Below are 25,957 nucleotides of genomic sequence, written 5' to 3'. Positions count from 1 at the left end.
GATATACTGTACAGGAAGAAACACAGAGAAAAACGAAGAGTCGTCTTTAGCAAAGGAACAAGGCTCCAGCATACACTGGCTGTGCCTCAATTAGCTGAGTTTCTGGCTAACTCTAAAGAAGCATTTGGCACCTTATTTACACTAGTCATGGGGGAGGAGAGAAAAACAAAAGAGGCTGGCATTTATCCAAGGCAGCAGGAAGGCAAGCAAAAATAATAGAGAAACAGAAAATAGGAAATACCACTGAAAATAAAAGACCTAAAGATAAACAAAAGTACTGTATTGCGTATTGTACAGTAATGAAATTGGCAGAAAGTTATATTTCTTCTTCTGTGAAGATTAGAACTGCTTTGAATTAAACAAATTAAAAACTGCAGGACAAAATAAATCCATTGCTGACTTGTTGACTCTATTAAAACCTCTTAGAACATATACTGTCTTAACCCATAAAAAGGAAAATGGAGTTTGCATATTCAAAGGGATAGCATGCAAACAGAGATTAGAATATCATGGAACTCTTCCCTGACCACAAAAAAGGAGGAGACCATTGTGCTTAAACATATTAGATAATAGCAGAAACAAGGTTTGCAAAAGCTTACAAATTGCAAGGTTGTTCACCTCCTACATTTACATGATTTGTACAATCCCCATAAAATTAGAACTTTGAAGCTGAGTCCACAATAAACTTGGAATAAACGTATAGTATACAGTATAGTAAGTGTTGTATGTCAAATTACTGTATTTAGAGTACATTAGATTGGGACATATGTTAGCCACAAACATCAAATTGGGTGTTGCAATTCCTGTTAATGATATTCACCAGCTGGGGTTGAGTTATTATGAACTGAAATAAAAGGTCTAATACATGGAAGATACAATGGACTTAGTTAATATGTTTGACCCTTCAGACCTGTTTTTGTAGGCAAAAAAATGTCATATTGTATATCTAATGGATTACCTATCTGATTGAGGAAAAAATGGTAAAAATTGAAAGTGCTGAGTTTAAAAAAACACTTTACAGAAAAATGTTCATTCAATTTAAAAAATCTAAAGCTCTCACAGATTAAAAAAACATAAAGTCATGGTAATTGTAGACTAATTTTTTAGATTCATTTGCAATTTAAATTACCAGCAATTTGCTACAGTTTGAGGTATGTGTTGGTCACAGTGTCAGCTGATAAACAGATGACTCAATGAAAAAAAGTTTGAAATAAAAAGGCACTTCAAATATCAGATTAATGTACTAAGAATGACTTTTCAAACACTAGATCACATCCAGTTTTGTCTTGTTTTTAAACATTTTCTAGTATAAAGACATGTCCGAAAGGTTCAAAGTTCATATCCTTAAAAACAACTTTAAGGAAAATCTTAAAGGAAGTTTAATACTGTATGTATATGCCCTTATAACTGCAGACATATTATAAAGAAATGCCTAAATCTTTAAGACAAAACACGTAGAAAAAAATACATGTAGACTTGCTAACTCTAATGGACAGTGAATGAGTGATCACATTGTTATTGTATTTTGATTCTTTCAACACATGTAACATTACAAATTTCCCTTGGTTCAGTGTTCTCTAACATCAGCATGCAGAGGACAAGACAAAAGTAAAGAACAGAGTTTAGAACAGACTTTGTTGTTTCATTATATTCAACACAGACTCTACATGATATCAACAAAAAGCAACAGTCTATGGTAGCACTCACTCTCCCATTCCATATTCTTTTCACAGAAGAGTCAAGTGAGTGAAGTTGAAACAAAAAGCTCTATTATTTTTAATTGAAAATGAAAACTAGCCAGTTACACTAAAAATCAAATATTCCTTTGAAATAAGATGAAGAAAATAATGTTGAACAATAGGAAGCAAAGAACAGGACAAAACATAATACCATCTTAAACAGCAAAAAAGAGGACTGCTACTTTCTAGGACTAGGTAATCATAAGAGTGGGAAAACTCCTCCAGACCGTATACTGGTGTCTCTGTGTTTTATTTTTTTATTGAACCTGTTTTACTCAAAATGATAGTCACCTACACACAAAACATTTCAGAATGATGTGTCTGATGTGCCCATCATAATTAGAATAAATGAAAACCTTGAATTCTGTCTTAACGATTTATACATTATACTCACATGACTCTTTCATTTCTGTTTATATATAATGTATATTTGTTTTGTATACTTTACTTTGTTTTGTATATTTTTCCCATATCCCCCATTTCTTTTTCTTTCCACATATTACATAATTTCACGTCCAACAGTATTATAACAGTACTTTCTGAAGAGAGTGGGCCTCTGTCTCTGTTGAGTTTGAAACAAGTTTTTTTTTGTCAACCGCCTGAAAGGAAAACACTATTCTTCCTGTTGTCCTCAACTTTCTTATTCATGTGACAATGAGATTTGAACTCTTGTCCCTGTTTGCCCAAAATAATCGAAAAGGCGTAGATGGAATTTCCTGGTGTATCAGCACCACAGAAGAGCATACTGTAATAATCATGTCCCCTTTAAACTGCTGTTCTCTGTGTCTTACTTTGCAAAGCAAAAGCTTTTGCCTGATCACTTCTGTCTGACGGGTCATTTCTAAAAGCTCAGCTGTGTTAGAGCTTCCCATGTTTTGCAACACACACCCAAATTTCACAGAATAACAGTCAGGCAGTTAGACATCTAGTTCAGGCTAAGGGGCCCCTGCTATCCTATACTACACAACAGAAACTGTTAGTTTCACATAAGACTTTTCAAAGAACATTATGTCATCAGCTTCTATTCAGTATGTGTCTTCAAAAACACCATATAATGAAAGTACTGTACAAAGAGCATAATATAATAATAAGATCCTACCAACTTAATGAATTAATTGTTATTTACAAAATAAAAATAAAAAAAGGTTTGTATAAAACAAACCTTAACCTTATTGTAAAAGAAGTGTAGTATGAGAGACTCTGTTTTCTGTACATGAGGAACAAAAATATTTACTTACTTTATACTAAGGATGCCAATGATATTTAGAAACACTACAGTTCAAGTTGCAAGCCTCTACATTTTCCTCAACTACAATTTCAAGCATTTTTATCTGTTTAAAAGATGAATATTCCCTTATCAATTAGCAAAAATATCACAGCACTAAAAATGCACTTGATATTATGTTTTCAGTGTCTCATGCTGTCAGAATTAACAAGAGCCATACAGTGCACAATTTACCATGCAAAATCCAATAAATCTAAGAGCTGTCAAATGTAACATGCAGCTGCAAGCTACTGTTTCTTTCTCTGGAAAAGAAAAGTGATTCTATTTTCTAAAAGCATAGCAGAACTACTGTGTTCATGGCTGAGAGCCATGCACACATTTGGTGCAGGAACTACAACTACTACTACGACAGCCTGAGAAGAATGCATCACAATAACACGTTACGTATTTCTTTCTTTCATTTTAGTACTCACATATCTCTTCAATTTCTTTTCAGGAGGTGATTTGATGAGCCAGCCTGTGAAGACCACATCCCCTGCACTCATGTTGATGAATAATTGCTCGAGCACAGAGAATCCAGTGTAAGTGCTATATTGTTTAAAATGCTACTGCCGTGAAACTGACTAGCACCAGTCAATTTCTGTGTTCTAGCACTGAGTGTGCCAAATAAGGAAGTCATTGATCACTGACAGAAAAAAGAGCTCCCCCTCCCACTAATTAAAACACAATGCACTTGCACCACATGCACATGATGCTGAGATGTTTTATAAACACAGAAATAAGAATGTGAATAAGCAGCAATCTGAAAAGGTTGGGGAGGCAGTTTTGCGTGCCATCTGACCCAAAAAAAAGCATTCACCAGAACTGTGTGACTACAATGTGATCTTTCTGGTTCACACTACAAGAGCTAGAGACTGGAAAGCTGCAGTTAGGAACACATTTTACCAGTAATGGGATAATCCTTCTGGCAGGAACCAGTTCAGTCTGAGATGGGCTTTGTTACAGTGCCTGTAAAGGTCAATGTAAAACAACCGAAAAGTTTGTGGTTCAGGAAGGCAGTGACTTGAGATTAATAATAAGAACATTTAAAAAAGAACTGGTACACCAGTGTTGAGCAAGGCAATGACTCATAATCCTTTCGTGTAGATGACCTATACAGAACTTATTTTTTTTAAATTACATCACATTTTATTCTAACAAGGACACTAATAATATTATTAATAATAATACTCATACAAATAACAGCATGTACTTCTCTGCCACCAAGTCACAAAGGCACCACCTTCATCTGTGTTAAATTAAAAAAATGAATTTTACTCTACATTGTAAAAAGTTGTTTTAAGAAAGTGATACCATGTTTGATATATGTACACAATAATTCTTCAGTATGTTTTTCACCACAAATGTACAAATGTACACAAATGTACGAGTTTTACCATGATTTGCTACAATATATTGTGTATATAATTATATATTCATCATTAGTTACAGATCATACATTATATGTTCATGCATTATAAACTCAGTCTTTCTAAATTAAAAATGAACATAAAATAAGGCAAATTTAAGAACATTTTTGCATTGCTTAACAATTTAGAAATTCAGTTTATTTAATCCAGAAATACTCCCACCTGCAGTTTCTCAGACAGAAGAAGATACAATCTGTATTCATTTATAGAATAACAGTTTATTATGTTCACAATTAAGTTAAAAAAGGGGCATGAACTTTCAAGTGCAAACTGACTTTGATAAAATGTAAAACAAATGCCTATGTACAGTATAAGCCAGTCTCCTCATTTCTTCCACTAGGCTTTTGAAAGAATAACACTGCAGGTGACCATGATAACACTCTTGAGACTTCTGTGGTGATTTACTGTGCTGACAAACCATTTCATATGTACAGAATATGCTTTTGCTGCAATGCTGGAACTGTACAATGTACTGTATAATCCATTGCTGAATCCTAGTACATGATTTATTGTGAGTTTTAGATTTTCCTACTATTGCTTTTATCAGTACATATTCTTATTATGTTATTAGGGTCTAAAAAACATTTGTATTTGCAGTACCCTGTACTCAGAAAGGAAGACAGGAAAAACACATAAAACATCTGGAAACTCTTCTTAAACTAGCATGTGCTCATCATAACCTATGGCTTGACCCAACAATAACATGGGACACTCCCAGTCAAGAGGTGTATAACCGTCTACAAGGATATCCTCCCATCTCCTCTTAGATCAGTAACCAGCTGTCAGATATTTCCAGGAAGGATGACTAAAGTAACAACTAATCTTCCAGTTGCATTCCAGACCTGCCACAATAAGATATCAGTGGGTCATAGATTTGAGACACACACGCATTAAAAAAGAAAAGATGCATATCATATATGCAAGAATACATTAAATGGATAATAGACTGAGGGAACTATATAACTAATGCTGACTGTGATTTTGTGCTGATTGATCCAATGTAGTACACTGAAGAGTTCTTTAGCATTTCACCATGAATGTAAGATTTACATGCGAGTGTTAATTTTCCATCGAATTATTTATCAGATACTGTATGTTCAAAAAAAAAAGATAAAATTGTGAGGCCTGTTCTGAATGTTTTAATTTGACCCTGCAGAAAAGTTACCATGGGTTCTTTCTTTCTATTGACCAGACTGTGGATAACGTCACGAAAAGAAATACAAAAATGAATAAAAATTGAACAGTGTAGAACAAAAATTGAATTATTGAAAGAAATTCAGGAACACTTCACAGCGACCTGTCTGTCTTGCTGCCAAAGATGTAGAGAGAATAGTTGATTATGTGAGCAGCTCGTTTAGCCGCTTATAACCAGTGAACATTTTAAGATTAACATAAAAAGATACTTCAATACACACAATAGTGAAAATAACTCCTTTGTGAAGCAATTCCTATTAAAGTTTTAAAAAAAAACCTACGAAAGATTGAATTCTCCTGCACGAACATCCAACAGTGAACCACTGGAATTAATGTATTTGTCTGTGTGTATATCTGATCCTTTTAGCTGAATTCTTGGTTGACCAAGACCAATTTGTATATCTCCAATGCTTTGACTTAATGTTTGGTGTGAGTGTTTACTAAATATATATCTTTGTTGCAAATATGCAGTCTATGTGCTTTGTGCAATACAGTGCTTTAGTAGAGAGGTTTATAACTGATAAGGCTAAATATATTGTTTTCACTTGGGTTCTGTGGAATGTACTGTACTGTAGACTACTGTACTGTAGTCTGGTGGCCTAACATTTGTCAATTTTAATACAACTTAAGTGCTGTACATAAAATGACTTGGATGTTAATTTGCATAACTTGGTCCGTTCTTAAAACCAGATCTCGCATACCTAACATAAACTACAGTTCAGACTACAATAGACTTGAATAACTCAAACAATGCAAAATCCTGTACAGTATATACTGTATAAAATAATCTTATTTATGAATTTATAGAATATATATAACTGTGCTTCCCCCAATGATATCATGTTCTTCCCATATTTATGTAGGGTTCCAGCAGGTGTTCAAGTTTCCTTCTACCTCCAAAGAGATATTGGCTAGGGTTTTTGGGCTATTCTTAAATTTACCCTTCCTCTGTAGGCTTCAATTCAAACCAATCCTCTTCAGTGTAACTTAGTGCTTTGATTCACTGTCCTGCTGAAAAGAGGTGTTTTTTTTTTTACCCTGGCTTGGATTCTTTTTTTTCTTCTAGAATTTACCAGGAGCTTGAACTGTCTTCCCCCCGAAAAACGTCCTAGTCTCTGATCATCTCCACAATCTAATGCTACCATGACCCTGCTGGACAGTTGGGATGGTGCTGACTGGGTGATATGCTGTTTTAGAACTTACAGCAGACGACATACTATGGTAACACTATGCATTTTGACCAAATTCCATCTAAGGTTTTGTTTCATCTGAGCCCAAATTCTTCAACTACATGTCTGTAGTATCATTTACTGTACATGTTTTGTTGACGTTTTTTCAGTAATCACTTTTCTTCATGTATGAACACTGACCTGCATATCAGAAATCTGCACAACTTTCATAGTTACTTTTGACTTCACAATGGTATCCCTAACCAGTTCCCTGCTTGACTGCCTCTTCAGTTTGGAAGAGCTACCTGATCTGAAGACTATGATACACATTCCACTTCTTAATGATGATCAATGACTTTTAAACTTTTTTGTAACCTTCTTCTGATGTGTGCTTCATTACCATTTTATCACTGATGTGTTTTAAAGGTTCCTTGGTCTTCATGGTTGATTTGAAGTATCACTGTATGCGTTGTGGCTTAAAATTCAATTTCTAACTGAAGAGGCTTACACAGACAGATACATTTATTTAATTTAACCAAGCTGAACCACTTTGATTACATAATGCTTGTTAGAGGCCACTTGTTTAATTTTGAGATGTTTCAAAGTAATCAATTACGCCAAAAATGATTTGGGGTTGCCACAGCCCAGGGATTCAACTGAAAATTGTCTAATGTTCTTTGAAAATCTAACATATTTATATATAACATGTATATATATATACATTTTATATATAAAAATGTATTAGCTTTATCAGTATGATGGAAATTTTTAATATAAATTAATATTTGAAAGTGTGATCAATTCCATCTCAGATGGCAACATAATATGGACATTTCATAGGGAAATGAATACTTTTGCCAAGTATTCCATTATATATTGTATATTCATAAAAGTATGTACAGTAATAAGCATGTTCTAAATTCTAAATTAGCATGTTAGCAGTGACTAAAGTATTGTGTTTTTGCTTCTCCTTATCATGGTATTAACTTCAACTTGTTCCTTTCCAGCTTGCATTGAGGCAGTTCCCCACTTCATCTCATTTACACTATCCCTTCTATCTGAACATCTAACTCGGAAAAAAAAATATTAAAAATTGGCCAATTGTTCAATCTAGCCTATTTTGTTGCTGTTAGCCTCACAGCCACCCAATTTGGACCAGCCAGTTGTGTGCTCTTCAAGACTCAGCTACCATACCCACCACCCAAGGGTCCTCCAACAACCCACTGTTGAGCCAATGCTCTTTTAACACTTAACATGTCGAAGACAACACAGCCCATGATAGAGATGTTAGGCTGACAGCACCACATCACTACAAGCTCCTGGGAGGCCACAGGATTTACTTCTTCTATTGTATGTTTACTAATCCTCCTAATTTGGTATAATCTGCGAAAGTTAATAGTTTACTAACTATACCAGAATCTAGTTTATTGATGAAACTTAAAATGATCAGCGGTCCCAATACAGATCTCTGTGGCACTCCACTAAGATCATTATGCTCTTTAGCATTTATACCTTATCTGTACTTTGTTTTCTATCTACTTTATTAACCAGTAATTAATCCAAATCCATCTATCATCTTAAATACCTAATGCCTGCAAATTCAGAACTAATCCTTTATGAAGAACTTTATTAAAAGCTTTCTAAAACCCTAAATGTATATTATGTGCTATGGTTGTATTTGTTACTGCTGTTGCTTGTTAAAAGAATTTAAACAAGTTAAATAGGCAAGACCTATCTTTTGACCCATGGGGATTTTCATGTAGAATCCATTTAAATGATCCTCTAGTTCACTTCTCATACCCTTATACAGTATATAATAAAAGTAAGACTTATTGATATATAACTACTTGGCTTCGTTATTTACACATGATCTCAGACCTTGGCTATGATGACTTCATCATACAGTATGTAATAGATAATCATATTTTTTATGTAACTGTATACAGTATGGCTTGGGTGGTGCAGTAGCGCAGTGGTTAGTATTGTTGCATCACAGCAGTGGGGACCTGGGTTAAATTCTGGACGTGGGATGCTATCTGTGAGAAGATTTTATGTTCACCTCATGGTCATGCAGGCTTTCACTATGTGCTCTGGTTTACTCCCACAGGCAAAAGTCATATACTGGTAAGATTTTTGGCTTCTGGGAGAACTGGCCTTGAAATTAGTGTGTGTCTGTGTGTGCCCTGCGATGAATTGACATCCTGTCCAGGGTGTATCCTGCTTTGTGCCTGTTGGTTGCTGGGAAAGGCTCTGGCTCTCCCACAACCCTATATTGGATAAAGGGGTTAGAAAACTGAGCAGCTGATGTACTGTATATGGCTCATGAAAAATGGTGAGGAAACTAAAGATAGTAAGTAGTAGAAGCCTTAAGGTTTTAGTGTGGTCTGGACAACTACAGTACACTATTTGCTTAAGGTTTTGATTAAAGCAAAGGTGACATAAATGATTCTCACTAAACTTCAGACCTGCATAGATTACAGCAGATTTCAAATTTCTAACTTCAATACATTAGGCTTTTGTGACATCTAGTGGTCTGTTTAACATTTTTCCTGCGCTAAGAAAACTGTGAAATTATTATTCGATAGACGTATGACCTTATCCAGGGCGATTTACAGGAATAAATGCAAGTACTATTTAAATGTCGGTACAATGATCACTGCAAGAACATTACAAAGGTGTCAAATAATCCAATAGTATAATAACAGAGCTAATACAAATCTAAAAGAATCTAACACACATTGAATACAACAAAAACAAAAATTATTAGCATTAAGTGCTAATTCTATGTCAATATTAATAAAATATATTAATGAGACTGGGCGAGAGTATGTTAAAGGACCTGTTATTTTTTCAATAATTCTTAACTGATTAAACGTCGTTGTGTACGAGTTTTTTTTATTATACTCCTGCTTTAAATTCAAAATATCTCGACACTGCAGTGGTACGGATCACTGCTACTTCGTTCTTCCAGTAGGACATATTTATTGAACAAACCGAATATTCTCACATTAATTCGGTAACAGCTTCAGTTTCTCCCTTTCCACTAATATGTATACTACGTTTACTATTTTGGCATTTGACACATCTTGGCATAGCTCTTTAGATATATTGTATTAAGATTTGTTGTATCAAAACAACTACGACTCCAAGAAATAAAATACAAATAACTAGCGCTTAAAAAGTAAAATCACACAGGGCGCAAGCTCATTTGAAAGATCACAAGTACAGTATCAACACCAGTTCTGTGTTTTAAAATAGATGACATTATGTGTGTGCATTTTTTAAAATACTAGGCTAAGCCTTTAGAATCGAAATCCAACTCAACGTCTGGAAATATATTTCCTTTCTGTCCGAATTTTCTAGTCAAAACCGGACTAACTTCTCGCGGTGTTACGTTGCCATAACTCCGCGAGATTTAATTATATGTATAAGGGGGCGGATGCTACGAAATGTACAGTCAGATGGTGACGTATTTTATTATTTTAACTTACAGTAAAAATCAAAATTGAGTCAAGATTAAACAAGTATAGGAGCAATGTCAGACGAAGAGATTCCGTCAACATCCCGGGAGCCTGAACCTGATTCGGAGGAGGTGAGGGAAGGATAATGTGCAGTATTTTTCAGTAAGCTTCTGTGTAAAAGAAGTAGACATTGCAGAACCGAAGTTTGCTGTTTTTTTTTTTTGCTTCGTTTTGCATTTGGGGAATATGGCGGGAAGGAAGCACGCAACATCTGCAGACAGATGTCAGTCTGTATTTTAGAAGATACAAAAACAACCTATTATATTAAAACAAAGCATGACTGACCACCTAACCCCTACAGTTAGTATAGTAGCCCAGGTACCGATCAAAAGAAATACAGGTGGGCGTGAAAATTGAAAACGACACTCACTGCGTCTTGCAGAGAAGCTGGTACCTAATACAGTACCTCAAGAATACAGTAAAATGGCACTGCGAGAGAAAAAGCCTGCTGTCGAATAGGAAACCGAATAGGTGTTGTGTTGTATAATTATTATACCTGTTACATTAACAGACACAGTCCAGTTTTAAGTAATTGTTCTGTACATTATAAATACAGACTTAATAGCAAGTTTCCCCTTTCATAACAGTCAAAATTCACTAATGTAATAATGTACTGAAGAATGCCCCCAATGGTAATTCAGACACACAAAATATGCTGTTTCGGATGTTTTGATTACAGAATGAGACAACTATATTTATTTAATAAACTTAGGAAACATGAAAAAGCCATATACTGTATGCTGTATACAGAGAAAAACTGAGACTTATTTTACTATTCTAAAAAACTCCAATTAATATAATATACATTGATAAAATAATACTATTATTCATAAACATATAGGTCCATATACAGTTTTGGTATAAATAACTTCACCATCTAACCATGCTACTCATACTTAGGGTATTATTACTAAATTAATAGTACATTACTTCATTTATATTGAAAGATGTGCAGTTTATTTTAAATTTTAAAACTTATATCCAATACACAAACAAAGCAACTAAAATAGTCAAAGTGACAAAATGTCATTTACATACAGTAATCATTACATTTATCATTTGATGTACTCTGTGCCTTTAGAAAGAGGATCCACCTTTTCAACTCAAACCTCCCCCCAAACTGGTAACAAAAGTAGAGGCAGACGTTGACCCTGAATATGAGGAAAAGAGGGTAAGTAATTCAATGCACATACTGTATCATGCATTATTATTTTGCTGTCTGATATATTATTAACAATTTTCACCCTTAATTGTGTGACCTGTTCTATAATACCATTCAAAAGAAACATGTATTTCAATTCTAGATTTGATGTTAGCTGTTATAGATCAAAATTGCAATTGCATTGTAATTTATTCAGATTTAGTTTCTAAGATTACAATAATAAATGATGAGACATGGGAACTCTACTGAACATGTACAGAACATATTTCACTTGTGTTGGTGAAATGTTCAAAAGAAAAGATTAATGGTTCCTCTCTCATTGTAAGTTTCAAATTTTGGTTTAATGCACTGCTTTTGTTTTAAACTGGTAATAGTAAACAAGTAAACTTTAACTTACGTGCAAATAAGAAACACATGCAGAAATATACTTCAGGTATATTTCAGATATTACAAACTACACACAGGATTTAAAGTATTTTTTTCTTCTCTCTTTTTCCTTCAGAAAACAGATCGGGCTAACAGATTTGAATTCTTATTGAAGCAGACAGAGCTCTTTGCACATTTTATTCAGCCAGCAGCACAGAAGTCTCCTACATCTCCACTGAAAGTGAAGCTGGGGAGACCTCGCATGAAGAAGGATGAAAAACAAAATCTGCTCTCCGTGGGGGAGTAAGTCATCAATAAGATTGTTATTTGAAATAATTTGTACCACTTAATACAGACATTAGTACCATCTGCATTTATATTTCAGTGCTTACTTGTATCACGATTCCACTGTGTGTATGAGTGCAGTGTACCACTGTGGTCTCCGTCTGTATTATTTAAATGGTAATGAAATACAGTTCTTCCCATTAAACCAATATTTGATGTTGTTTTATTTTTCACTTTAAATTGCCTGGGAATACATATATATTAAATATTAAATGGTTTTTTTTTGTGTGTGTAAATTTCAGTAATCGTCATAGACGCACTGAGCAAGAAGAGGATGAGGAGTTGCTGTCAGAGAGCCGAAAGACATCAAACGTCCTGGTCAGATTTGAAGAATCACCATCTTGTAAGGCACAAAAAAATATTGAATTAAGTAATTTTACTTGAGCTGTCATGATCTTTTATAGCTTGGCCAATACATTCAATTTCATGATGCTTACAGATAAAAAAGCTACCATTTTAATGGCTATATTTAGCAGGCGTATCCAGTAATAGATTTTGTATTAAGACATTTCTAATTGTAATGCTTTGCTAAATGCTCAGATTTTATTGTTATTTCAAATATTTTGTTTTCCAGATGTTAAAAATGGAGCACTGAGGGATTACCAAATTCGAGGCCTGAACTGGATGATATCCCTATATGAAAATGGAATAAATGGAATTCTGGCTGATGAGATGGTATGAACTACAGGAGATAATTGAACTAGAAAAAATGGGCAATTTCTGAATTAATGATGTTATGGCGAAATTGCCATTATAATTAGTTACACTGAAAAGGAATTAATTTTAAATTACTATCATATTTACAAAATGTTTGAATTAAATAGTCTGGAGCTTACGTAACCTAACATAAGATAACCTAACCCATGTAAGTTCCAAAGTAGAATATTAATATAATAGCTAATACTAATATATTAATATAATAGAATATTTTGGAATTCATTGTCATGAGAGATTGCAACATTTTTATTTTACCCCTCTCATATTCCTGTATACAGGATGGTCTTAACATTTGTGAGAGTATGGTACAGAGAACCATCACAAACAGCCAAATTTGCATACCTGTATACTGTAACTTAGTTCACCCCTTTATTGTTGCATAATGCACTACAGTACATAGTATGGTTAAAAGATAAAGGTAACCCTATCTCATACACTATGATAATTAAAATACTACTGAATAGGCCATTAATTAAAATAATATTGATCAACAAAACAAACAACAGTAATCACAAACTTCATCCCACTCTGGTTTTTGTTTGTCAAAGATCCCATTGGCCAAGCCAAATCACAAATAAGTGACATTTTGAATGTTAAATTCCTAGGTGTTGAGAACCTACTGTAGTTTGTGGAGATGAACAGAAATACTTTGTAAGCAGAAATACATACTATAGGCTCTTGACTTTCTAAAGCCACATGCATTAGGCACAGGCTGAGCACTATGGTTCAAGTGTTGTTAGTTACAGTTACTAGCCACCAATGACAGGGATGGTTCCAGTAGAGGTACGCAATTGGCAAAGTGCCATTGTGGTAAAGTTCAGTTTACTGTAGTTGTCCTGGATCCCTGCTGCTCTTGGCACAACACTGGCTCCCAAGTGACATCAAAGGTACAGTAGGATGTGCTTCTCCTCCAATTAGAGCTTACTCTCCTGTCAGGTACTGTAATGCTTGCAGCATGTCAAATGATGAATAGCTTTTTAGGTGGACATGTGAGAAGAGTATTTCTGTATGTCTCATTCTCTCCCTAATGGGTACTGGAGTTCTTGGTAACTAAACAATTAGTATTGTTTGAAATTGGGTGGTTATGCAAAATTGTAAAACGTACAAAAAAGCCCAATTGCCAATTCCAGATAAAAAAGAAAGAAAAATAAGTGGATGTGATGGTGATCCATTGTGTATTTTGTGTTGATCTTTCTCTGATACTTGGCTTATTCCAGTTTATTTATCTATAGTCAATATTTTGTTTTTATGCAGGGGTTAGGTAAAACACTACAGACGATAGCATTACTTGGTTATCTCAAGCACTACAGAAACATTCCCGGACCACACATGGTTTTGGTTCCGAAATCTACTTTGCACAACTGGATGAATGAATTCAAACGCTGGGTCCCAACCCTTCGAGCTGTCTGTCTCATTGGAGACAAGGATGCAAGAGTAAGTGAAAATCTTTCAAATTTCTTTCAAAATTATTTTTTTCCTGTGCTTTGATTCAATACTAGATGTGATGATATATAGACTTACAGATCTGATTATAGATACGGAGTAAAATTTATCTTACCTTGCAGGCTGCTTTCATCCGGGATGTCATGATGCCTGGTGAATGGGATGTTTGTGTTACATCATATGAAATGGTGATCAGAGAAAAGTCTGTCTTTAAGAAATTCAACTGGAGATACCTAGTCATAGATGAAGCACACAGAATAAAGAATGAAAAGTCTAAGGTATGCAATCAAAATGTATTGTATTAATTATTGTATGGCAAAATAGGGATACTGGAACAGATACTAGAACAATTCACGACTTGTGTGTCATATAAAGAGACACCAAAGATACCACAGACGCTCCTCACCAGACACGGCTCACAACAGGCCCATAAATTCTGCACTTACTGTATGGTCAGAAACTTCACCAAAATAGAGAATATAGACCCAATAAAGATCCTATGGCACTTATTAAAGAGTAAAGGTGTAAACCCAATGTCTTGCCTAAATTCCACACTGGGTTTATTTTTTGTTGTCCTTAACGTACGCTATAATTGGTGAAGTAATTTGTTTTCTACATAATGTGCTGTGTGATGTAGCTGTTCAGTGGTGGATGATGTGCATCTCCTGCTATTGGTAAAGTGTTTTCAAATCCTTTAGTATGAAAAGTGCTATATTTGAAATTGTTAAACAGTATGAATCTTGTGATCTAACCAAAAACTGTAATATAATTTTTTTTTCCACAGCTTTCTGAAATTGTTCGAGAGTTTAAGACAACAAACAGGTTGCTCCTGACAGGAACTCCTCTCCAGAACAACCTACATGAGTTGTGGTCCTTGCTGAACTTCCTCTTACCTGACGTTTTCAATTCAGCAGATGTATGTTGTGCCCTTCAGCAACTTATCACTATTTTGTATTCAGCTGCTTTGCTTTACTATTTTGTATGGCTATAATGTAAAAAATAACATTCTCCTACCAGTGGATAATGTATGACTTAAAAAAAAAAACTTTCCATTGGCAATGTGAACTACATTTCTGCACTGTCTTTCAAGGCCTTCCATGCCCCTCTAGTGATACTTTATTATTATTTGTTTTATTCATGATATTCATGTCATGAAATTTCTGCTGTTGGTGCTGTTTTCTTTTTGTGTCTGAATGCTACCTTAGAACAGCTACAGTAGTTTCCCCTCCAGCATGTTTCTCAATGCTCCTTTGTCTGCTCCACCTCATTCACGTTCAGATCAGAAAATGAATACATAGTCCCCTCAGGGTGTTGCTGATCTGATGTTTTCAAGATTCATTGTAATTTAAATTCAGATACTTACTACATCTCTGACATTACAACACCTCTGCTGTCAAGATTTAGTTTACATTTTCCTTTCTTGTGTACATTACTGTGTAGAAGCATAAAAATGCTCAAAAGAAACCAATACTAGATGAAGTGTCAGTTATACTTTTCTCTTGTGTATTTCATTTTCAGGATTTTGATTCATGGTTTGATACAAACAACTGTCTTGGAGATCAGAAACTTGTGGAACGTCTGCATGCAGTAAGTTTTTAAGAAATTTACGTTATTGAACATTTCATTTAGGATATTCTTGTTGCCAGAATCAGTTACCTGTACATCTTATTGCCAATGACATTACACAAAACAGTTTGGTAAAAATGTGAGAATGACCCTTCTAGCAACTGTCTAAATGGAGTACTTTCAGTTAATTTGTTTAAACTGTTACGACCCCAAGTGTCTAGGGGTAAAGGGGTGTAACATTTAGGATAATTCTTTTGGGAGCAGGTGGGTTTTGGTGAGGGACTAGGAAGCGTGATAACAAGGGTAAGGAACTAGAGTGGTGCCAAAGGAAAGAAAATAACGAAATGGAGCTGGCTAGGACAGTGAGGGAAAGCTAATCTGACTACAAAAGAAAACCCAAAACACACGGTCTTCGGCGTCTTCAACACCCTTACTAACCTTCCCTGACTACCCAAAACCATACAAGACAAATGGCACTCACCTGTACTAAACTAGTGTTACTAATACAAAATCAACTAAGTGTGTAAAGTGTACCCAACAACCTAAACTAACCTTATACACAAAAGTTCACACAAAAACACAAGTGAACCCAGAATACAAATAAGGGAGAACAAGAGTAATCAACAGGAACAGGGTACAAAAGAACACAAAAGTAACACGTAAGGGCAAGGTAATGACAAAACAAGGATAAACACACAAACAAACAAAAGTACAAAGAAACTAACAGAAAACCAACAAAACAACAAAGCTGACGCAATAACCAGAAGTGATAACCAAAACCAAGCAGGACCAAAGTCAAACAAAAGGCCCTTCCTTCAGAAAACCTCTATGTTATATATTGAATAAGATGCAGTCTGATTGGCTGAGAGGCTGATTGAGGATGATGTCATACGGAACAGTGGGGTAATGGTGGGCCAATGGGGAAGGGAGAACAATCAAAGGTCAGCAGTGTGGAACATAAAAAAAACACACACAGATCACACACTGGGATGTTACAAAACCATGCTGCCTGAATTCAGTATGTGTTCTCCTGAATCAAATAATTTTATGTTTGCACAAGTGCTCTAGAATAAAATGATTTTATTTGCTGTTCTTTGAGGTTTTAAGACCTTTCTTGCTTCGCCGCATAAAAGCTGAAGTGGAGAAAAGTTTGCCACCGAAGAAGGAAGTCAAAATATATCTTGGCCTCAGCAAGATGCAAAGAGAATGGTAAGATTGGTTAGCTGTTGATGTTTTAAGCAGTTCTTGAGGACATACACTTTTTGTATGGATTGGTATTTGAAATTTTTCACTTTTGACCTTTGGTGCATTTTTGTTTGTTTGAAGGTACACAAAGATACTTATGAAAGACATTGATATTCTCAATTCTGCTGGGAAGATGGACAAAATGCGTCTCTTGAATATCTTGATGCAATTGAGGAAGTGCTGCAACCATCCATATCTCTTTGACGGTGCAGAACCCGGTCCTCCATACACTACTGACACACACCTAGTCACCAACAGTGGAAAAATGGTGGTCTTGGATAAGCTGCTGCCAAAGGTTAAAGAACAAGGTGCCTGTTCTATTTTGCTATTCATATGGGTCCCTGAATATGAACTTTTAAAGTATAGTTTTAAATACCTGTGATTTTTTTGTTACTGAACACTTTATTTTGAACATTTTTTAAATGTACTGTAGGTCGGTTGTTGACATTAACATACAGTGTCTGTTTCCTGTAAATGCAGATTGCATTTGTTTAATGGGATTGTTCCAATTACTGTAAGTGTTTTATGTGAGAAGAAAATGTAATGCTAAAAAGAGAATTATTTGGCACCCTAGTAAGCTTAACAAGTAAAATATGTTTGGAACTGGTCGTTGTGTCTTGATGTTCCTGTAACCACTTTTTCAAACACTTCTAAACTTTCTTCTATCTTCTGGATGGTATTCAAGATATTTAATAGGACTGGCATTTTTGCTACCAATACTGCTGTGTGACTCATATCCTTAGTAGGCTAACTTACTGATGCGCCTTGTTTTGCTCTATTACAAGGATCCAGAGTCCTTATCTTCAGCCAGATGACCCGAGTTCTTGACATTTTAGAGGATTACTGCATGTGGAGAGGTTATGAGTATTGCCGTCTCGATGGAAATACTCCACATGAAGAAAGAGAGGTATGAAATAACATTTACCTGTTATGATTGGAGTTCTGATATATCCTTTCATATAGTATATGTCTTATACTTTGCTGGCTTACTTTAAATGAAATATCTTGCAGATCTGCTAGCTTTTGTGACTGCATATCCACTCAAAGGATTAAAAGAATAAATGTACAGTATACTCTGTAGTAATTGTGAAGAGTATAAGGATTACAGTATGTGTACTATGTTATTTTTTTTAATTTCCAAACTCATGCTATGCACGTTAACTGAGCATCAGAATTCATATCAATGTTTTAATATCATAAAAATGTTTATAACAATTATCATTCTTATTTAAAGATTCCTTGCTAGTCTATTATGTAATCTCCATAATTTTGTAGCTTTTTGCCATGTATCACATCACTATTTATTTCAAAACTTATAGGAAGCAATAGAAGCCTACAATGCCCCAAACAGCACAAAATTCATTTTCATGTTAAGCACCAGAGCTGGAGGACTTGGAATTAACTTGGCTACAGCTGATGTTGTCATTCTGTATGACTCTGACTGGAATCCACAAGTGGATTTGCAAGCTATGGTTTGTACAAAAAGTTATTTTGCTTACTTGATTTTTTCTTTAGATTTAAATATAGAGCTGCATTTATCTAACCCACTTGCTTAAAATGATACCAGACTTATTTAGTTGTATTATCCTTTTAAAGTCTGATGATCCCTGTGAAGCATTTTTTTAACCAAAAGAGTGGCCTCTGAGAGTCTGAAGATCAGGCTATGAAAATCATTTATTCCTTTTTATTTGTAGGATCGTGCCCATCGTATAGGCCAGACAAAAACTGTGCGTGTGTTTCGGCTCATCACTGATAACACAGTTGAGGAGAGGATTGTTGAAAGAGCTGAGATGAAACTTAGACTAGACTCCATTGTGATACAACAAGGTATTCAACCTTTCAAAACAAGACACATTGTGATTAAACACAGTATACAATGCCTTGCAAAAGTATTGACCTTACACATTGATGTCTCATTTTGTTCAATTACAAATGATGGGTACACATATTTATAAAGTGAATATTGTTAATCCAAAAAATATGTCAAAGGTGAATTATTATATAGTCAACATACTTTCTGATTTTTCTTGCAGTTTTTTCTGATTTTAACTTCTTTCACCTAAAAAAAGCATTAAGTTTGAACATTCTAATTTTATTTAAAATATTCATTTTAAAATTGTGTAGATATATTATTAGCCATGCTACAAAATGTGTCACTATTGGAAGGGGATGATTACTTTTGCAGGGTGTTGTAAATATATTTTTTGCAATTATATGTTTTCTTCATCTTTAATAAATACTTTTGTGTAAAAGCAAATAACTGAAAAAAAGTGTGATTCTACTCAATATTACATCTTTCTAAATGTCCTTAATGAGCATAGATTGTTATGAAGCATAGGTACAGCATAGATATTTTTGCATCTAAATATTTTTGAAAGATTTCTTGTTCCAGAGCTGTGAGCAGGTTACAGTTTATATTTTATGAATACTGATTGTTCTGCATTCCTTTTCTTTAATGGATTTCAGTCTTTTTACAGGGAGATTAATTGATCAACAATCCAATAAGCTGGCAAAGGATGAAATGCTGCAGATGATCCGTCATGGCGCTACTCATGTCTTTGCTTCCAAAGACAGTGAACTGACAGATGAAGACATTAACACAATCCTTGAGAGAGGTGCAAAGAAGGTAAGAAGACAAGTGAAATAGCACATTTTAATACATTTTTGATTCTGTCTCATTCGTTTTGGCTTAAACTGCAAACATTTATGAAATATTCTTCAATCATTTGTAGACTGCAGAAATGAATGAGCGATTGGAGAAACTTGGTGAGAGTTCTCTCAGAAATTTCACTGTGGATACAGAAACCAGCCTGTATAACTTTGAGGGGGAGGACTATAGGGAAAAGCAAAAGGTATTTATACTTTTTGTGCTTTACAATACAAATTCATTGTTGATTCAGTTTTATAATCTAATTATAAATCAACTGAGGTAAGGACAGGCCAAAAAGGATAATAAATTGTATATTTTGTTAATATTTATTTATTTGTAGTGGACAATGTTTGCAGTGATTCTTAAACAAATCAAAAGTTTGCTTAAGGTCTATGCACAATACAGTCTATTCCTTTTCCACTTTTTTCTATTGAAAATTTATTACCCTTTAATTTTTTCAGCTCAGTATGATGGAATGGATTGAACCACCAAAAAGAGAACGAAAAGCTAATTATGCTGTTGATGCATATTTTAGAGAAGCTCTCAGAGTTAGTGAACCAAGGGCACCCAAGGTAAATGTTTGCATCACACAAGAATGTTAATTTAATCATAACAGTTTTACATGGATCCTAATTAGTCTCTTCTATTATTGAGGCCCCACGTCCACCAAAGCAGCCAAATATTCAAGATTTCCAGTTTTTTCCGCCACGCTTGTTTGAATTACTGGAGAAGGAAATTCTGTACTACAGAAAGACAATAGGCTACAAGGTAAGTTTGCTTCATTTCTACCATACCAAATTAAATGAAAGTTGTACATTAGAACACATTGTATGCAAAAGTGGGGTCGTCTTATGAAGACAAAACCATAACAGAAGAGGAACAGAGGCACTGGATGGTACCAGCATGTATCAAGGGATTCTTTCTCACTAGCACACCTCAACTTTGGCCTGACCATCCCATGTTGTTTGGTTCTCAGCCCCTGCCAAAACAGACTGACAGATTGTATGGTGTCTGTTTATCATACCAGGCGACCATACACAGTTTCCCTTGCGACATTTCAGCCTAGCATTCATCTGTTTAAACAGTGTGACAGAGTAAATTGAGCCGAGCTACTGTTATCTAGGGCTGTAATTTTTCAGACCTTCAGTGAATAATTTCAAGCTCAGTCTAAAATAAATAGGTATAGATTTATACATGCAATCAATATCTGCATATACTGTAGAAGGAAAGTACACTATCATTTTATTTTTTGACTATACTGTATGTACCTGTCAGATAAAGAATTCATGGTACACAGTACTTTTGGTGATTACCTTTTTAACAGCATGTTATCTGCTTACAGTAAAAAGTGTTGAAATATGTAATTTCAGAAATAGCCTCAGACAGCAGTTTAGGACTATCAGACTCTCACATTCCCGATCTCTCTTCTGAACACCAAGTGACCAGATCAGAACGATCCAACTCATGTTCTGCTGTTGGTTTAATTTTGTTCAGAGTTAGATAAAAACATTTCATAACAGTCTTATCTATCCAGTATTGGATTTCACTGTTGTGACTTTTTTAAGCTTTTCTGGCATGGGAAAAAATCTATATTTCGTCATCTTCCCCACAAGTAAAGAAGATGACTTTCGTTTGATAGCTTTTTTGTACACTCTTGCTTTAATAATTCTTCAAAGTGTTTTTTTTTCTTCAAAGCTCTTTAATAATCTAGTTTTGTTCCAGTATAATTGAATTAATAATGGTTTCTTACAACTTCGAATGTACATACGTAACGCTTGAAAAATATATTTTAAGATACAGCTGAAAGAGGCATCAAATTAAAAGAATTAATACTGGTAATGCTAGTGTATGTTTTACTCATATGAGACTTAAGTAAAGTTTACTTAATAATAATAATAATAATAATAATAATAATAATAATTTATTCCTTACACTTATATAGTGCCTTTCTGGACACTCCACTCAAAGCACTTTACAGGTAATGGGGAGTCACCTCCACCACCACCAATGTGCAGCATCCACCTGGATGATGTGACGGCAGCCATAGTGTGCCAGAACACTCACCGCACATTAGCTGTAAGTGGGGAGGAGAACAGAGTGATGAAGCCAAATCATAGATGGGGATTATTAGGAGGCCGTGATTGATAAAGGCCAATGGGACATTTGGCCAGGACCCAGGGGTTACACTCCTACTCTTTTCGAGAAACGAAGAGAGTGTGTGTTTTAATGAGCGCAGAGAGGACCTCGGTTTTATGTCTCATCTGAGACAACATCCAAAGGACAGGGCCATTTTACAGTATAGTGTCCCTGTCACTATACTTGGGCATTAGGACAAACACACACTACAGGGTGAGTGGCCCCTACTGGCCCCATTAACACCAGTTTCAGCAGCAATCTTAATGTTTCCTAGGAGGTCTGGATCACACCTGCTTAGCTTCAGTGGGCTGCCAGGTGTTCTTGCAGGGTGGTATGGCTCATTTACTCATATGATACTTAACTGAAGTTTACTTTTGCTCTGTAGGTTCCTAAAAACCCTGAGCTTTCCAATGCAACCCAGGTGCAAAAAGAAGAGCAAAGAAAGATTGATGAGGCAGGACCACTTACAGCAGAAGAGACTGAAGAAAAGGAAAAACTCCTCACACAGGTCACTCAGTCATTTCAGTCATAAGTGTCATTAAACAAATACTGTACAACTTTTATGTCTGAAATATCCTATTGTGTTGTATAATCCTGATTTAAATTAATGTGATCCATATATATATTGTAGATTGTGCATTAGTGTTAATGTAATCAGATCTATATAATACATCTAATCTGGAAAATCCAGTTGTGCTTTTTTACCAATCCTAAAAATGCTTACTATAAGCAAATAAAATAAGTAAAGAGTACTTTCTGAGATATTTTAATTTTGTTTTTACAATAAATTAACTTTTTAAAGGTAAAGGTTTAAAGATAGACTGCCTTAGCTTTAGTGGAGGTATATTTTTTTCTTACAATACATTAGCCTACCTGAATGTTTTATGGTAGCAGTAATGTTTTTCCATGTCTTTCACAGGGATTTACAAGTTGGAACAAGCGGGATTTTAATCAGTTTATAAAAGCAAATGAGAAGTATGGCCGTGATGACATTGACAACATTGCTCGTGAAGTGGAAGGGAAAACCCCAGAAGAAGTCATTGAGTATTCTGGTAGGATTTCATTTAAATATTCATGAACTTTTATTAATCTACGTTTTGGTTGAAGTTGAACATCATGGGAATTTGGCAAACCATTCCAGCAGCGTTACTGCCTTGTATTATGATCTTATCATATTTAGTAGCTAAGCAATGCTGGGTCTGATCAGCATTGGAATGGGAATACTCTAAGAAAACCCACTTGCTTCTTTAAGTGGTGTTATTGGTGTTCCAGTAGGGGACAGTTCTTTCCTCTGGACTGCAATTTCCAAAAACATTATGCCTCAGTAAGGTGACTAAGTACAGGGCTATACAGTAGGAGGTGCTGTCCTTCAGATGGGATGTTAAACTGAGGTCTTGAGTACTGATCATTAAAGATACCTTGCCACTGTTACCAGAATTAGGGGTGTTAACCTCAGTTTCTTGGCTAAGTGCACCACAGGGCTACCTAAAATTACATTTAGCCTCCCTAACACCCCCCCTTAATTCAGTTAATTAAAGTGAATGTTCCTCACTTCTCTACCTGTTCTGTTTTATATTGTGGGTATTTGCATATACTGGCTGTCATAAATAATTGAGTTGCCCTACATAAATGTGCCAAATAATAATTAACTTATAGCATAACTACTGTAATATGTAAATATAAAGTTGTAATGTGTAACTGTATTTCTGTAACAACATTTATTTTCCTTTCAAGCTGTTTTCTGGGAACGATGTAATGAGCTACAGGATATCGAGAAAATAATGGCTCAAATAGAGCGTGGTGAAGCAAGGATCCAGAGAAGGATCAGCATTAAGAAAGCACTAGATGCAAAGGTAGACCAGTTGGGGGGATGTGTGCTTGAAGGTTTTACGAGAATATCTTATGTGAATTAGATGCCATACTAATGAAAAGAACATTGGATTGAAAATGAGTAGTATTGCAAAGGGATTTTAGATTTCGGCCTATAGTACAATATGTCATGAAATACTACGAACATAATTATGTTTTAATGCACTCTTTTTCTTTTTGTAAAGAATAAGTATACAGTGCATAAGATAAGTGTTAACAAAGTCTGTGCAAAATGCAGAAATATATAGGAGTTTATATACTAAAAATGGACACAAACAGTAAAGTCATAGGGAAGAAAGTGTGAATTTATTATAGTCTATGAATATGTGGTAGTTTGTGGCTGGTTTAGAACTTAAAATATATAATAAAATGAAAATAAAATAATAACTTGGAGCTACCATGTTTCAGATTGCACGATATAAGGCCCCATTTCACCAGTTAAGGATACAGTATGGAACCAACAAAGGAAAGAACTACACAGAAGAAGAAGACAGATTCCTCATCTGTATGCTTCACAAAATGGGCTTTGATAAGGAAAATGTCTATGAGGAACTGAGACAGTGTGTTCGAAATGCACCACAGTTTAGATTTGATTGGTTTATTAAATCGCGAACTGCTATGGTAAGTAGAAGATGACAGTTTGTACTCTCTTTTGAATTTTACCTAACTTTTTATTTTTTAGTAGATTTACCTGAAAGTTAAGAAATGAATTAAGAAAAGAAGTATTTGGTAATAGTTACAATTGGTTTGAATTTTAACTAAGGCTCTACATTTAGGAGCTTCAGAGACGGTGCAACACCCTCATTTCACTGATAGAAAAAGAGAACATGGAAATTGAGGAAAAAGAAAGAGCTGAAAAGAAGAAAAGGGCACCTAAAGCTCAAACTGTGAGTAACAAATTACTGGGGTTTACTTATATATATATATCTGTATTTAGTTGGGAAAAAAGCCTAAAATGTGCATAAAATAGTAGGTGTTTATCTAAGAACTGTTTTTCAGGATTTAAATATTAATTTTGCCACTGATGCCTAACATTTATAACATTATCAAAGTTTTTATAATGTTTTACTACATTTGTAGTATAGTTTTTACATTGAATACATCAATTAATTTTGGTTTGTAATGTGGTTTTCAGATATGATTATATAAATATAGTAATATTATTGTTAAAGTTATTGTAAACAGAATTAATTAAAAATACCATATTATGTGAGAAAATGTAATTTAATGAACTTTCAAATTCTATAAAGAATCTTGTTTTCTGCAATTAACACCATTGACTATTTTCCAGGCACAAAAAAGAAAGACAGACACTCTCTCAGATACTGCAGGACGAAAAGACAAAAAACTGAAATCATGAAGGAATCATGTACAGTACAACTTAATTTTTACAATTTGAAGACAAAACTTACAGAGAACTGCCAGTATTCATGCCCACAGCATCACATAGCAATTATTATAAATGTCAGATTCAAATGCTTGTGGAGGCTTCTTGCTTCATATATTTTTGTGCCATTTTGTATTTTTTCATTTGCAATAGTTCTGATGCACTTTTACATTTTTAGCATTATAGAATTTTGTCTACTGAATTGAAATTGATTTTCTATTATTAAACGTCTTGTTAAATTAGCATGCAGAAAGACAAGCCTTTGTATGTTTTTTATTAGGTTGTTGATGTACTACAGTAGATACAGGTATGTGTAAAGCCATATTAAAGAAAAACCTAAAATTTGAGAAAAATTTTAAGCACTTTTAAAAAAAATGTTTAAAGGTTATCATTTAATTGATTTCATAATTAGACATGTACAATTCTAAAACATTGTGTCATGTTTTTTCCCCAAATTAAACATCATTAAAGAAAGAACTAAAACCTGTTATTGTTGATATTTTTTGACAATTGTTAATCATCTATCTGGAAATATTAGATTTTACAATTCATTTTGTGATTACTTCAAAATAATAGCTGCTGTGCAAAACAGGTTAGTTTTAAATATTGTAGTTAATTAGACCAGTTTCTGTAACTAATGACTTTGCATTTATACAGTATGTATACTGTGTATAATCTTTAGTTCAAAGCACCAGGCAGTAATCAATTAGAAATGCTGACATTTAATTTCCTTTTAACATTTACAAAGAACTGT

The 25,957-nt window shown here is 34.5% G+C and overlaps 2 protein-coding genes across 2 annotated transcripts in view; one reads left to right on the top strand and one right to left on the bottom strand.

The window, feature by feature from the left end:
* gab3 (GRB2 associated binding protein 3) overlaps positions 1–3,899 on the bottom strand; it is a 45,173-nt gene extending 41,274 nt beyond the window's left edge. The window contains exon 1 of the mRNA XM_006632811.3: positions 3,438–3,899. Coding sequence (XP_006632874.1) covers positions 3,438–3,509 — 72 coding nt within the window. The 5' untranslated portion in view covers positions 3,510–3,899. The remainder of the gene's footprint in view (positions 1–3,437) is intronic.
* Positions 3,900–10,224: 6,325 nt separating this feature from the next.
* smarca1 (SNF2 related chromatin remodeling ATPase 1) lies at positions 10,225–25,691 on the top strand. The gene is made up of 24 exons (XM_006632756.3): positions 10,225–10,388; positions 11,399–11,488; positions 11,982–12,148; positions 12,433–12,533; positions 12,765–12,865; positions 14,162–14,341; positions 14,473–14,628; positions 15,135–15,266; positions 15,869–15,937; positions 17,016–17,125; positions 17,243–17,469; positions 17,947–18,068; positions 18,481–18,633; positions 18,856–18,988; positions 19,639–19,787; positions 19,894–20,013; positions 20,273–20,383; positions 20,466–20,579; positions 22,333–22,455; positions 22,867–22,999; positions 23,682–23,800; positions 24,225–24,437; positions 24,593–24,703; positions 25,108–25,691. The coding sequence occupies exons 1-24, from the start codon at positions 10,332–10,334 to the stop codon at positions 25,174–25,176; spliced, it is 3,060 nt and encodes a 1,019-aa protein (XP_006632819.1). The 5' UTR covers positions 10,225–10,331; the 3' UTR covers positions 25,177–25,691.
* Positions 25,692–25,957: the final 266 nt, after the last annotated feature.

Source organism: Lepisosteus oculatus, chromosome 8 (assembly GCF_040954835.1).
Source record: "Lepisosteus oculatus isolate fLepOcu1 chromosome 8, fLepOcu1.hap2, whole genome shotgun sequence".
NCBI classification, from domain to species: domain Eukaryota; kingdom Metazoa; phylum Chordata; class Actinopteri; order Semionotiformes; family Lepisosteidae; genus Lepisosteus; species Lepisosteus oculatus.
Note: the sequence above shows the minus strand (reverse complement) of the source record. Positions and strands in the feature narration are given on the sequence as shown.